The 15,243-nt window shown below is 46.4% G+C and overlaps 1 protein-coding gene across 3 annotated transcripts in view; it reads right to left on the bottom strand.

Annotated features, from left to right (window-relative positions):
* Nucleotides 1-15,243, bottom strand: part of LOC102567728 (uncharacterized) — a 35,665-nt gene that overhangs the window by 17,799 nt on the left and 2,623 nt on the right. The window contains exon 1 of one of the 3 annotated variants that reach the window (XM_014596091.3): nucleotides 12,671-14,403. The exons of the other annotated variants lie outside the window; for them this stretch is intronic. Within the exon in view, the coding sequence (XP_014451577.2) occupies nucleotides 12,671-12,705 (35 nt within the window). The 5' untranslated portion in view covers nucleotides 12,706-14,403. Of the gene's footprint in view, nucleotides 1-12,670; nucleotides 14,404-15,243 lie in introns of those variants that run through there. 3 annotated transcript variants of the gene reach the window in all.

Raw genomic sequence — 15,243 nt, 5'->3', positions numbered from 1 at the left:
TTGCTTCATTTTCCAGCTGACTGGCACGCAGAGATCAAGCACCTGGATCGAGGTCATCGCTGTGGGGAGCTGAATGGCTATTTCACTTTAGTACCCCTTTGAAGTCATCGCCAGGTTATGGGATCAGGCTGCCTTTACAAAACTGCAGAAAAAGCCCATCATAAAAAATTCTTCACCTGATGCAACAAAACATCTGAGTCCAGTCACAAGTCAGACGCAAAGCTGTTTGCCATCTAGGAGTGGAAATCACAGCTACCAGTTTTATTAGATCTAGCAGAGCTGACTTTCTGACTTCCTGCCTTTGAAGAGTTTATTTATGATTCTAAGATATCACCCTAAGAAATCCTTGCCTCGCTACGACCCCGTAATGATAGGGAAGTGGTGGCACTTCACTCCATGCGGGAACTCAAAGGAAAGATGGAGAAAAAGCTTGTACATTTAAGCCACCCCCTGGGGTCTCTGGTCAGCGAGTACATTCAAGTGCAGAGTGAAAGACTTTACTGGACCCCATAGAGTAATGAGGGATGGGCAAGTACAGTGCCAGCCAGATGTTAATAATTACCATATTTAATCAAATCTAAGAGGAGGTTTTCCCCCTGATCAGCATGCTGGGGGGAAGCCCCTTGTCTTAGATTTGCATGCAAAGCGGAGTGGGGAACAGGCAGCTGCTGTGGCTCTGGCTCTGGGCTCAGGTCAGAGCCAGAGTAGTCCTCTTCCCCTGCCCTTGCCCTCTGCATTGTAACAGATTTATACATTTATAGAATCTAATTATTGGGAGGATCATCTTAAATTCAGGGCTGTCTTAGATTCAAGTAAATATGGTATACTAAAATTATCTGATTTACAGCAGGTACTAGAGTGGCAGCCACCGCTGCCAACCCAGTCGCCAGTGCTGCCTTAGCTGTGGCCAGGGCCCAGGGCCACAAAAATTGGTTGCGATACACTTTTTGGTGGGACCGGCCATTTTCCCTGGAAAAGGCCGATCAGCAAACAGAAGAACCTCTGGGATGATAATCAGCAGGACAGCTTTTCAAGAGTCAGCAGAAGAAGTGTAAAAAGATACATTTCTTCTTCTGCAGAAATAAATTTGGTAAATAAACCCATCCCAGCTCACGGGTTTCCTTTTGTTTTAAAAGGCTCCTTCCCATGCACCCCGTACCCCATTCTCCAGGGGAAATAAAGAACGCATTGTCCTCCCCTTGGCAGAGCGCGAGAAGAACATGTACCTTGTGGATGTCATTGCAATATAACTGCAGATATTTTTGTTCCTTAAACTGGCTCTGATGGATGGCCCAAATTCACCATCAGCAGTCATCTACCCGGGGGCAAAGGCTGGTGCAACGCTCCGATATGGTAATGCCTGACACGCTCTTTGCACTCTTGCAAGCACGCCACCACATGCGGGTCAACGAGGAATCAGGACAGACTTCTCATCTCCCCTGTCAAGTGCATTTCCCACCAGCCACATCCTCCTCCTCCTTTTTGGACATTGGAACAGAAATAAGGCCCGGCTACATCAGTTCCCCAGTCATTTCTCCCCTTCCAGATCCAGACCTGGATACTGCAGAGATCGACACACATGCTTAACTTTGTGCATTTTTGAGTAGGGCTGCTGAAATCAATGGGAAGACCTGGTATCTTTAATGCATGTAATATAAATCTTTACTAGTAGGAAAGCCTGGTGGAGAGGGCTGGCTCTACCCAGGCTCTTGCATCAAATGACAGCACATGGGCATCCTGCCTTGTCACTGACACTCAAAGAGAGGGTGGTCTAGTGATTTAGATGGGAGACAGAGCAGGACCAGAACGAAGAACGTCAAAACTAGACAAAACTCCCTAACCCGTGGGGTGAGTATATTCAGTGAGCGGTCCATAAAGGCGAAGGGCTTTTAAAATGAATGTTAAGACAGTGCTTTGAACATGTGAAGCACAATACACCTGCTAAGTGTTCATTATTATTATTAAGCCTTTAAGACTTAATTATTATTAAGCTTCAAGGTGATTGAAGACAAGACTGAGGGAGGATGTAATAGCAGCCTTCACCTCCCTGCAGGAGGGTTGCAAAGAGGCTGGAGCTGGGCTGTTCTCAGTGGGGGCAGATGACAGGGCAACGAGCAATGGGCTCAAGCTGCAGCAAGGGAAGTTGAGGTTGGAAATTAGGAAAAACTCTCAAAGAGGGTGGTAAAGCACTGAAACAGGTTCCCCAGAGAGGTGGTAGACTCTCCATCCTTGGAGATTTTTAAGACCCAGCTCAACAAAGCCTTGGCTGGGATGATATAGTTGGGGTTGGTCCTGCTTGGAGCAGGGGGTTGGACTAGATGTGACCTCTGGAGGTCCCTTCCAGCCCTCATTTTCTATGATTTCATTATGACTTTTCAGACTGTCAAAGCTAATTATGCAACAGTCCAGTTGCAACAGTATCCTAATAAGAACCAGACCTTATTCACCCCCAGGAAAACATGGGGATTTATGCCAAGGGTGATATTGGCTTATTTTCAGGTCACGTTAAGCAACCAGCTCTGGACAAACGCAGAATGCAACAGAGATGTCATCGCATGGACTTGCACGTGGAGAATGTCAACTGCCTTCACCTGAAATACTCAAATGCGTCTTTGGCCTCATCTGTGCCACGTCCTTGCTGTGCCCTGTACCGCGTGGCAGTGAACGGGTCCGGCTTGTTTTCCAGTGGCGGCCCCAGACATGACAGCGAGTTAGAGACCATGTCTCCGAATCAGCTGTGATGAAAGTGGTGGCGAAAGCTGGTCAGCAATTGCATACCAAGGACAAAGCAGCACAGAACGAGCACAGCTGTGACATTCAGTGGCTGTCCTTCGTGGTATTTTCTAGAGACCCAATTCAGGGTCTTACCTGCATCTCCTCTTGAATTCGACAGGAGGAACACCAGCTTCAACCTCGCCTGGACTGGATCCAAGAGAGCTATCGATGGCCAGGCAGCAACTAGATTTGGAATCTGCGCAGCATTAAAGATTTTGCTAACTGCTTTTCCCACTCCAGTCCCTTTGCATATTAATTACAACCGTTAATGACTCATTGGTGCTAGCTCTACCACCACATATATTGGCTTTCCAACCAACTGACTGGCATTCGGCTCCCTAGAGTTGCATTCAACTGAAACGGCCTAAGAGTGACAAGCCTCCTGTCAGATTCCTGGGGACAGCTGGGCCCTAGAGGGTCCATGGGCTCCTATACACATGCAGGGAGGCTGCTCCGATGCACCGTAATTACATCACATCAGAGCAGACTCGATTAAGTGCATAATTACTGCATTCCAGCATCATGTGTATCAGTGCCCCGCGCTGAAAAATGGCGATGGGACGCTTTAAACTAAAACCTGCTTGACAAGCTTTGGTTCAAAACGTCCCGCTCCCATGTATCAGCGTGGGGCGCTGAAACACATTACGTTCCGGGTGTTATTAATTAGTGTGGCTCTCAGAGCTGCACTAATTAAAGTGCCCCCCCCCCCGCACATCTGTAAATGCCCCAGGTGCCCGCAGCATACACGGCTTCGTTGCCACCTTATTCACTCAGTGCTTTCAACCCATGAAGTGCATCTTATATTAGTTCATCCAGCCAGCTTTACTGCCCTCCCTGATCATGGCCTATAGTCTTGCCTTCAAGGAAACCAGAATCAGAACAAGTAAACTCTCTTTCTACCTTGTCCTGAGCAGAGGAAAGCGATATAAGCTTCACTATTGACTTCCCAAGAGGGTGAATAAGTTAGTTTAAACAAGCTGACTCAAGGTGAACTAATGAGAGGTTTGTCTCGTCTCAGAAAGAAACAAAAAGACTCGTCAGGCACCTGGACAATGAACCCCTGAATAAGCAGGGCTAATACATGGTTCGGGGTAGATTTGCACCTTAAGATATACGTTGTTCCTGTATGCCAGGAACATGAGCCATGACTCGGGAGTCTGATATTTCTTTCCAGCCACTGGATACGAATACGAAAAATGCACAAAGGGACTTTTTTCCTTTCACCTGAAGAAACATGCATATTATGCATAGGCAGCTGGACTGGCCCAGGACCTCCCAAGCATAGCATCATTCAAAGTTAAGTTGAATAAAGAAGAAAAACTCTGTCCACAAGCAACCGTCTCAGTGTGGCAGAAGCCAGAGCTCGACCCTTTCCATACAAATCGGGCCATGTTGAAAGTTGAATGTTTCCTTGACAAGGGCTTTCGTATTCCCATGGATTGCTTTTGCAGAACAACTAGGATTGGAAGTATGAATGGATCAAATGCAGAGGGAACAAAATTATAATCAAAACCAGAAGAGGGCAAAGAATGAAACTTGAACTTCTTCCCCCTGACAGAAGAACAAACATTTTTAAGACTATATCCTAGGCCTCTCACAACCCCTTAAAGGAGACCTGCAGATGGGAGGGGCAAAAAAGAGAGATTTGCTCTTCTTTGTATATCTTTATGACCAGTAGAGAAGACCTGAAGGAATGAGTCATTTGATAGGGATGATCCTGCCTTGAGCAGGGGGTTGGGACAAGGTCCGACCTCCTAAGGGTCCTGCCAACCCTACTATTATATTTTTATTTGCTTTTATGTTAGACATTTAACTCTTGGTTTGCCTGGTTTGATTTCTACTTTCTGGGTGATGCCAGAGGTGATGCAATGCAATTTTGAGATCCTCAGCAACTCGGAGTCAAGGAATTTGCACAAACTTGCAAAAATTCTTTGCTTGTGTCTGCACTTGCGTAACACCAAGACCTAACTCAGCAGCCCGGAGGAACTCTCTCTTGGTTGAAGATGCAACCTCCCTTCCCCTTCTATTCACGAATCTGAAATACCAGATATCTGGTGAATCCTGATAAATATTCCTAATGTTAAGAGACCAGGAAAAATATAATTAGCAAATCCTTCCCAGGCTCTCTCTACACATTCCCCTCTCCCGCCTTGCGAGGTTCCCTTCAAAATCCCGAGCAGGCTACATCTTCCCAAGGTCAACTGACACCCAGCAATAGCGATCGCATTGCATTCCCAGGCGGGGATGATCAGAAGCATCCCAGAAGTCAAAAAGCAAATGAAACCCATGCCAGTCTTGTCAAGAGGGTTAGCCAAGCAACGGGCAAAGACTCTCCATTTGACCCTGTCTGCTGTCGGCCTTGCCACTCTACCTCCAGTATTCAGGACTGGCCTAGCTTTATTCCTACTGAAATCCACAGTAAAAAAAAATAAATCTACCAGCTACATTGGGAGTGGACCGAAGCCATTTCTGAAAATCCCACCCTTGGAGGCTTGATTAAATACCCCATGTTAATAAATCCCCACATTAAAACTCCTCATCTTCCAATTCTCTTCCTGACAACCCACAGCCAGGTTACAACCTCTTCATCCCAAAAACACTAAATCACAGACTCTATTTCCTGCATCAGTTATATTTTATTTTCTCTCTCGTATTTGAAGCCTCATATATCTTGCTTTTATTTCCATGGATGCAGGCCTTTTTCCTAGCTGCTATATAGTTCATGCTACACCTGCTTTTTTTCCTCAGAGACCTGCCAGAGGGTACTTCATACCCAACAGGTAGTCTGTATTCCTCCCAACTATACAGTGGGTCCAATAACAGTTATCACCTGCAAAAAATCCTCACCTTCCATTTTTCCAGGACCATCCCAGTTACACAGACACCCCAACTCTACCATTTTATTGCATTTGAATCTGGACTCCCACTGCCAGGGTACTCCTTTCCCTCTGATTCTGGGAACTGTGAATGAGGCCAAGGCTTCTTGCCAGTGAGAGATGCTGGATGGCACTAGTCATATGTCCATTTAGCAATGGTGCAAGCATCCGGCGTGTGCTGATCCTGCTCTGTCCCTTCCGGACCCGCTTCCAGCAGCCACAGAAGTTGTAGGCCTGAGAGTCCATCATTTCGCTTAAAAGGGACAACACCTGAAAATACCATATTTTCACACATACGACACATTCTCCCCCCAAAAAATCAGCCCCCACAACATTGGGGTGCATGTCTTAAGCAGCGGAACCGATCTGTCTATCCAATATAGAAGTCCTCCCTTCACTTTGATTCCCGTCCCAAAACCAACCCAGCGAGAGCGGCATTGCCTTTCAGGCAGCGGAGAGAGTCAATGAACAATGGGCTCATTGTTCTTTACGGGTATGGACATTCATCTCTCCTTTTGAATGGTCTTGATGTCCCACTAATCAAACTAATCTTTCTTCTGGCAGTTTTGCTGTCTGATGACAACTCCTGGTTTCTCTTCTCCTATTTCACCAACCTGCAGACTTTTTGGCTCTGCCCTGTTCTGTGCAGTCATCCTCCCTTCTTCATGTCCTTGTGACAGGGAATTAGCAAAATTCACAGATTTCACTGCAGTCTGACAGGCGGTGTCATGAGCGCTCCTGCTATGGCTTTGAACTTGTGACCTCTTGGGCTGTCAGCCGTGCACCTTAGTGCCCGCACATCTTGTAAACGAGAAAATAGGGTATTGTCCATGTGCCGATCTACAATTTTGAAGGCGGGGTGCAGAGGGTGAGGTGCATTATCCCATATAAAACACACATTTTTCTCCAGTTAAGAAGCTGGACGCTTCACTAATACGCTAGAGGCCTAGGGCCCTATTTTTCAGTTTAAAATGGATGCAAAAACAAATATAACTTAATCAGAGCAAGTTAAAAAAAAGAAAAACAATCTACAGGGCTGTGAAATATAGGAGCTAAAAAGAGAGAGGGTTGTTAACCACTGGTAGCCTTAGGGTTGTTGGGGCCCTGGACAAGAGAGTCACTTGGGGCCCCTTCGAGGCTTAATTTTGATGACCTATAAGCAAGTTGGACATTTTCAATTTCAATTTACCCTATCCATGAAACTGCAATGAAAGTATCTTAATAGAAAATTGATAATACAAATATTCAGTGTTTTTGCAAAATGTTGGGGACCCCTAAAGTGTGGGGCCCCAGGTGGTCACCCAGTTTGCCCTCCCCTAAGGCAGCCACTGCGTTAACACCTGCAGAATGAAGAGTTTAGAAGGAATCAGGGAGATGATGATGAGCTATGAAGTCAAATGACTCCTTCAACACTGCCTGACTAGTAATGCCACTGCTGCTGCCACTGCCAGGAAGCTGGTTTTAAACTTTGGGTGGAGCAGGAATCAAAGGGGGGTGCAAGTGCACCACCGCACCCCCCAAATCCACCCCTAGTATTATCTTACTGCTCCCCCCCTGCTTTTTTTAAAGCTTTCAGAAAAAGACTGCCCCCCCCCCCCCCCATTTCCCATCAATGAGAGTCTAATCTGAGCTATGACTGAAAGTGAAGACAATCAAGGAATCGGATGTTGTTCACATTATCTCTAAGTGCATAAATTAGACAAAGCTGTAAAGCTTTATTTAGCTTATTATGGAGCAATTATTTTACTATAAAAATCACTTGTTCACCACCCCTGCTAGAGTGAATAGCCTGTAAATCAACCTTTCCTTCAGAATAATCCATTTCCAAAAGGCTCAGAATTGGATGGGAAGCGTTGACTCCTAGCCTGCATTTAGGGCTGAATTCAAGCCAGCCTGGGAAACCACTTCTTTGCAAAATGATTTAAGCAACCCTGCGGGGCTCTTTATTTTTAATTATTCGAGAGGGAAAAAAGAGACAAATTGGATCTTATGGGGGTAGTTATGACTCTGCTGTGTCCCATAAAGTTCTTACCCAATTTGGCAGGGTGTGATGGTCTATAAAGGTACCACCCAGCTTCTAACAGCTTCCACGTTAAACAACCACGAAAGCCAAAAAAACCACGTATGCTGCGAACCAAAGGTACCGCCATCGGAGGATGGCTTAGTTACGAGTCGATGGTTTTGTCCCAGCACCTACTGGACTGCTATCCGCAAGTGGAATAAAAAACAGAGTACCTTGACGGGCAGGGTCGTCCGAGTGGCCTAGTGCCAAACGGCCTGTAGAGCTTGGACAGTCGTCTTACCCCTCCTGATGTCTCCCTTGGAATTGGGGTCAAGCTTGTGGCAGGCCAGTAGGGGGAGCTCCTGCGTTGAGCCTCCCACCTCACCATGCCTGTCCACCTTCCGGACTCCACGTGTCTCTCCAGGGGCGCCTAAGCCCTAACAGACCCCCTTTTGAGCCCCACCACAGAGTCCAGGGGTAACGTGCGCTGCCACCACCCCGAGAAGGGACTGTCTGGGTCCTGGGTCCTCAGGGAAACACAGGCCTAATAGTCCTATGGGTACTCGACCCAATACAAGAACTTGGGGCACTTTCCCAAGTCGGGGGCCAAAAAGGATAGTCTCCCTTAGTCCGCAGACCCAAGGGGCCTCCTAGGCATAATTAAACCCTCCCCTCAATAAGTCTCCCACTCTAGGTACAAAGGAGAACTTTACTGGTTACAGAGGGTAGGGTTAGAACAGGGTACAGGGTAGAGTAATATCAGAGAAATCCAATAGAGCAAACTCCTGTGGCTGGGGCAGCCTTTGATCTCACATCTGAGCTACTGCAAGCTATATATCTAGTTGGATCTCAGGTAGCTTACTCACAAGTATCATCCAGAGACTGTTGGTGATTCCCTCTGGAGGCAGGCAGGTCCTTGATCATGAGTTTTGAGAGAGACAGCAAGTTTCAGATGATACAGCTCTTCTTTGTTCCTGAGTATCCCTCACAGCTACTGCTCCCCTCCTTCTGGGCAGTCCTTAACTTATATAGCCCTTGTGACCTCATTTACCTGGTCCAATGGAGGCCAGCACCTGTTGGCTGTGAGCCAAACAATTTGAAATACATCACTAGTTGCCGGGCAGACTCTTACCCACCAGGAAGGAAGCCCCTCACCCGGGTATGTGATGCCAGTCACATAGGCGAAGGGAGCAGGTTTCCCCCCTCTCTCAGGAATGTATCCAGCTCAGGTTACCCAAAGAGATAGGGTAAAGGTATGAATCCTCGGCTGGGCCCACCCTAATTAAAACTGTCACAGAGCAGAGTTTTTGGGGGAGAAACAAAGGTGGCTTTCTGCCACAGAGGCACACAGGTGGGCCCTTGACAGCAGCTGGCACTGCCATGTCCCCTGGCAAACTGGTTCGGCGAAATGCAAGCGGCTTTTTTTTTCCCCCAAGGCTGTTGATCTAGCTGCTTTTTGTTGTGGCACAAATGCACACAGGAAACATGACTACATGTGGCTTCAAAATACAGCTGAAAACATCTGTCAGAGCAATGCAGTTGCCTGGGTTTTTTCTGCTATTGTTGCCACGCACACATTTGTGGGGGCTGTTTTAGCGTGGCAGCCCCCCTCGAAGGGCAACTACTGATCACCCGCGGGGCATGCACTCAAACCGGTGTAGAGCCACAGGCCGACTTGCCAGCCTATGTGTGGCTTGGGGGGGATACAGCACAGATAAGCAGCTGGAGATGACAGGGAGAATGAGGCCTGGAGGGACCAAAGAGACTGGGAGCAAACAGGTGTGGAGCAGAGAGATCTAGAAAGCAACACGGTAATGCAGGCACCAAAAGCTAGTGCCCTCATTTGGCCGTGAGGAAGGAAACAAAGCCAGCCCCAAGGATCTTGCAAACTATGATCCCAAAAACACGTGGATATGCAAAACCATGCGAACATGAGGACCCTCATGGACCATTTGATGGGCCTCGAAATATATCAAGCTGTTTGCTTCCACGATGATTCCACAAGTCCTGGGGTCTGGATGGCTGTTGGAAAGTCACGCGAATGCAAGAAAATCAGTGCCTCCTGGAAAACAAAAGATCTAGCCTCTTTATCAGGGTGAAAAGCTTGAAAATGGAAACCTTAATGGCTCCAAACCAAGAGACGAGTTAAAAAGAGCCTAAAACTTGATTTAAAGAAAAAGAAAAAAAGAATTTTGTCATCCTATGCCAAAGTCGTGAGTTTTGCAAGTGCGGGGTTGCCAATATTGAGTTAGACAAGTACCCAAGTATGTGCAGAATCACGGCTGCAAAGAAAGGACATGTTGGATAAAGACCATTTGTTTTAAATGTATTTCTTGTGGTTTATGCTAATCCCCATATCCTGTTTGTTTTGCATATGGAAACTTTGAATTGTAGCATCACGGAGAAGTCGGGCTGGGAGGAACCTCCAGAGCTCACATCAGTCCAACCCCCTCCCTGAGCCCTGTCCAAACCTTCCCAGACAGATCCATCATCTGAACTTATCTTAAAACTACCATCAACCCTGACACAACACCAGACATCGCACCCGAATCTGCTACAGGTAAAGCAGGGGGACCATGGCAGCCAACGTCCTGCTGCTGTAAAAGGTTGTTAATAGATGCTCAAGGGATCCCAAGCAGAGGGCTACACCCCCCGCTACACTGCAAGACAAAAACTCCCCCAGTCCACACCAGTCTGACCGCGGGGTAAAAGCCTCTCCTGACCCCAAGCATGGAGATCAGTCTGACCCTGAGCAGAGGGGCAATACTTGCTTCAGTATTTCTCCTCGTGCCCCAGAGATGAACTGGAGAAATAAGAGAATCAACTCCACCATTTGGAGGACCTTATATTGCAATGCATCATCCTTTGCATGAAACCTCCAGCCATTATAAAAAGAGAAAGAGAGAGAGACCAAGAAAGCAAAGACGGGATTCAGGAATAGAGAGAACAAGTTGCGTGGGGCAATGAAGACAGCACTATTGGGACAGGCAGAAAATCCATCACGGTGCAGACACACGACTAGTTTACTGCTGGGTAAATTGAGTATATACTCTGCAGAGATGGTGGAGCAGGCACAGAAAGCACAACCAGACCGCAAGGTAAAACACTCCTCTAGAAAGCGAAGGGTATCTAGACCCTGGGGTAAATGACACCAGGGTCTGGCTCCCTTTGCCAGCATTATCCCCAGGTAGTGATTTGATCAATGCAAACTTGTTCCCCTGCCACTTGATGGCCAGGCACAAGAATAGCACTCCTGCAGTCTCCCAGCTTGGGAGAGATGCATGTGTCTGTCCCTTACGAAGAAATAAATTGACTACAAAGTAAAGTAAATGGACTTTAAAGCCAAGGTAAATTATTGCACAGTAATTGTGCAGTGTGTTTGTGCCCTCCATGCACTAGGTTTCAACCCAGAGTGGCTTCATTAGCTTCAATCCACTTAAAAAAGAAAGCGCTCATAGATTAGACAGAGTCTCACCAGATAACCTTGCACAGTTGTTTTCAACCATAACACAGTCAGATAAAACACCAAGACCCGGAAAATAAAAATACCCCCTCTCTGATTCAGCACGTTTCTCTCCCTAGAGTTCAGCATCAAACCAGGAGTGCAATCAATCTGACAACAGTAGCAAAGGCTACGTCTGATGGAGCTGCCAACTCGAGTGATTTTTTATGCCTAGTTTCTGGAGTTGTGTGAATGTGAGAGAATCCCGGCTTTCACATAAAAAAAAATTCATTGCCAGCACTCATAGCTGGGGAGAAAAGGTTGGAAGCAGTGGATCTCATCATAGTCTAAAGGTTTGAAAAAGCGGAGGGAATCTAAGAGGATTCCACCATGCATGTTTTTTTTGTTGTTTTTTTTTTTTACAAATAAAAACTTATGATTTTTAAGCCTGACTCATGATTTGGGCTTCACTCATGATATTTGAAATGCAACAGGCTGGCAGTCCTGCTCCTGCTGTGTAAACGTGCATGGTGTTACAGTTCAATTAAAACCCCATCTGTGTAATACCAGTATCCCTACAGCACAATTAAGATAATATTGCTCCTACCTTTGTGGGAGATGCAGCCTTTAGTAAACACTCTTTAATTTTTGATAAGGCCGATAGAAACTATGAGACACAAGCCTGGGAATGCTGCATGGCAGGATGATTCCTGAAACCCATGCAAACCCGTATCAGTGGGATTTGCCTTTGGCATAGGAGCCTGCAAGTGTAGCGCTCGCTATAAGGTGGGTGCCTAGAGCCAGAGAGACCATGGTAGCATAAGCTTAATGACATGATAACTGTGCTTCAGTGAAACAGCTCCTTGTTAAACACAATCAGAGGAGTGATAAATGCATGTAAATAATCATTGTACTACAGCAGAACCAAAAATTTGAAAACCAGTAACTAAAACGGAAGAAAAATACGTCCATGAGTTAAATTCAGCCTGAAATAAGAAGGTGCATTTCCACAGAAATGTCGGAGCCAGCAATGACAGACACCCTGGGCTGAACTGGTCCAGTGTGTGAACAGGTGATTTGAGGTGGGGTGGGAATATGCTGACCTGACTTACAGCAGAGTTTGCCTGCTACCTACCACTCCTCTACTTCCAGTGGGAGAAGTCAGCCCACCGCCGTCAATGCTGGTCTTCATGCGAGTCGAGTTGTGTGCAAGCTGAAGTGCTTACGGGACCGAACTCTATTGCTTTGCAGAATCAAGATCCTGCCAATTATTGTTGGTTGAACAGAAATAAGAAGAGTTGGTCAGCTGTTGAGAAATGTTGTTATTTATCAAGACAAGATGATCAAGTAGTAAAAACAGGATTTGTCTGGGAACTCCAGAAACAGCAATCCTCATCAAGTAAAGTATTCAAGCAGCTGCCTTAAACCCCAGGCCTCAAATACTGGCATGGGTGTTTAAATATACAAGCTACACCGACCGCCAGCAGAACTTCTACTGTGAATTAAAGAAACAAGAAAAAAGCATAGATCAGCTATCAGATCATAGGCTGAGGTTTTAAAACTGGAAAAACTCACCCATTTATAACCATGCAAATGCATCTATGAATCATTGAGGCATGAAATAGAGAAGCCCACAGTTCCTTTTTAAGAATCACTTTTCAGAATAAGACTCGCTTGCCTGTGAAAACTTCAGGAGCGAAACCAGATGAGTGAAAACCAGTGCTGAACATGATCACAGAAAAGGGTGCAGAGAATCTTTTCTTGTGGGCAATGCTAAATCAAAACAGCACGATGAAGCCTTTGACTGTTCAACGTAAGTAGTACTTCTGGATGTCCAAATTCTTCCCTGCATTACTCCAAAGCTCTGAGACCTCAGTAAACACAGGTGAGGCTGACCTTCGAAATCTGCTCCTAGCCAAGCCCAATAAAAAGGGAGAGCAGCCAGCCTCCTTGCCCTTAGGGAAATAAGGATCCCAGCACATTGAGGGGGTATACATCACCTGTTCTTCACCAGCACCTCTCCTCTTCCTCAGGTAAGGGGTGGGGGGAAGACATTTGATCAGACAATTCTGCTTAAAAGAATAAGCAGATTAAAGATGGGGGCTTTTTTTCCTGATTCTATGACACGCAAGGAGGGAGTTAAAAAAAAAATCACCATGCTCCTAAATCCGATGAAAAAGTTTCCAATTTATGGGGTCCCCAAAGGGGAAAATGTATTACAAAGGAAGCATTTGCATGCAAACGTGGGGTAGTCTGCTGGCAGCTCTTGTCCCCAGCTGCAGACAGCCAAAAAAGGACTTTTTTTCACTGCTGCTGCTTTCATGTACAAACAGAGACCATCCTCCGGGCAGGTCTCCTCCCTCCTAAGGGCAGGCCCCAAGTAGTAAGGCACAGCGCTCCTTCTCCCCTAATGACTGTTGAATTTTGTTTGGCACAACGGCAGCTTCCACGGGGAGGTTAAAGAGTGCCTCCATCCAAAACTGCCTACAGACTTGAGCGCAGTCCTTCTCAACTGAACCATCCCCACTGAAAATGCCAGCTTTTAGCTTTCTAGAAAAATACTAGAGCAAATCTTCTCTTGCAAAGCGCTGAGAGACTGCGCTGTGTCAGTGGATCCCTTGTTGAAATCCCTGGGTCTACCTGGTGCATCACGTGCAGGTGTTTACACACCTAATCATGCTAGTATTAAAAGCATCTCGTGGCACCCTAGGGTGTTACAGCACTCTGGTTGAAAGTCACCAGTCTAGTAGAGAGGGCTTTTTTTTTTTTTTCTGGGAGGTGGGAAAGACTGGTGTGAACACCTTCGGGCTGGGGAAAAATTAAATCTAGGCCTATGCTCCCTGGGGGGGGGGGGTTGCTATAACCCTTAGGCTGGTAGAGAAAAGGGCAGGCACCACTACCACGGCCGTGCACATTTTAAAAGACAACAGTGGCCGTGTCCGTATTCCACGGGGAAACCGATTCTGGCGTGGGTTCTGAGCGCGCCTAATGGACTGCAGCCCTCAGGGGACGGAGGCAGAGGGGCTCTTTGTCTCCGGATCCCGATTCCTGCAAGCAAGGCACTGAGCTGCTCGGCTGCGTCGACACGGAGGCGCTTCCCTACATGTGCAGAGGTAGAGCTTTTACACCGAGTGCTATGGCAGTGGTGGTTTAGGCACCTCCGGGGCTCGGGGACAGCTGAGCCAGAGGTCTTCCGAATCACAGTTTGGGATGCGGGCACTTCATTTCTGCACCCAACAGGTTGGCCCTAAGCCACAGTATATCTGTTAACACTGCCAGTGTTTCACCAGCTAGCCAGCACGTAAGAAGCAGGCAATTTAATTAATGAATTAGCAGGCAGCCTTCCAGTGGGTGAATCAATTGGGTCCTGATTATGCAAGCATGTAGGCAACTGAATATATTTATGCATGTGAGTTGTACCTGTGAGCAGTCCAACCCTTCACCAGGGCTGCTCTTGTGGGTAGTTACTAATTAGTTACTCATGTGCAAAAGGTATTCAGGATAGGGATGTCTCTGCTTCCTGCTGGCTATTTGGCTCCTCCTGGGGCCATGACCTCCTGTCAAGGAGACTCCCTCTAGCCAAGCCTGTAGGAGCTGGGCTAAGCCTCAAATGATGAAAATTGTTCTACATGTTACAGTCACTTTCTCTGCTTAATCATCCTTTTTGGCTGCCATCCCTACCAGACTGTACTCCACCATGTATTTATCTGGATCACTAACAGTGGCTACACAATGGCATATAAAGACATTCATTTATGGATTATTTAATTAAACAGTTGTTAATTGGATATCATGGAAAAACAAAATAATGATGTACATCATTGAATGCTGCCTGATTACTATGTTGAATGGAGTGCGTGTTGCATTGAATACCCCAGCCCACATTGCAGTGCTTTCAATCTCAGTTGAACCAAACTTTGGAAGAAGCGTGCTTTTTGTTTTGCTTTTTTTTTTCCCCTAAAGTTTTTGCACAACTTTAAATTTCAACCCAAATCATTTGAGTGTAAATGTTCCCCTTCACTACAACCTAAACAGCATAATGGCTGGAACATGGACATGCAAAGGGGAAGGAACAAAAACTGTGTGTGAACAGAATCGGAAATACAACTTAATTCAATGTTTAAAAATTCCTTCCTGTGAAGATCCAA

The sequence above is a fragment of the Alligator mississippiensis genome, chromosome 5 (assembly GCF_030867095.1).
Source record: "Alligator mississippiensis isolate rAllMis1 chromosome 5, rAllMis1, whole genome shotgun sequence".
Lineage (NCBI taxonomy): Eukaryota > Metazoa > Chordata > Crocodylia > Alligatoridae > Alligator > Alligator mississippiensis.
Note: the sequence above shows the minus strand (reverse complement) of the source record. Positions and strands in the feature narration are given on the sequence as shown.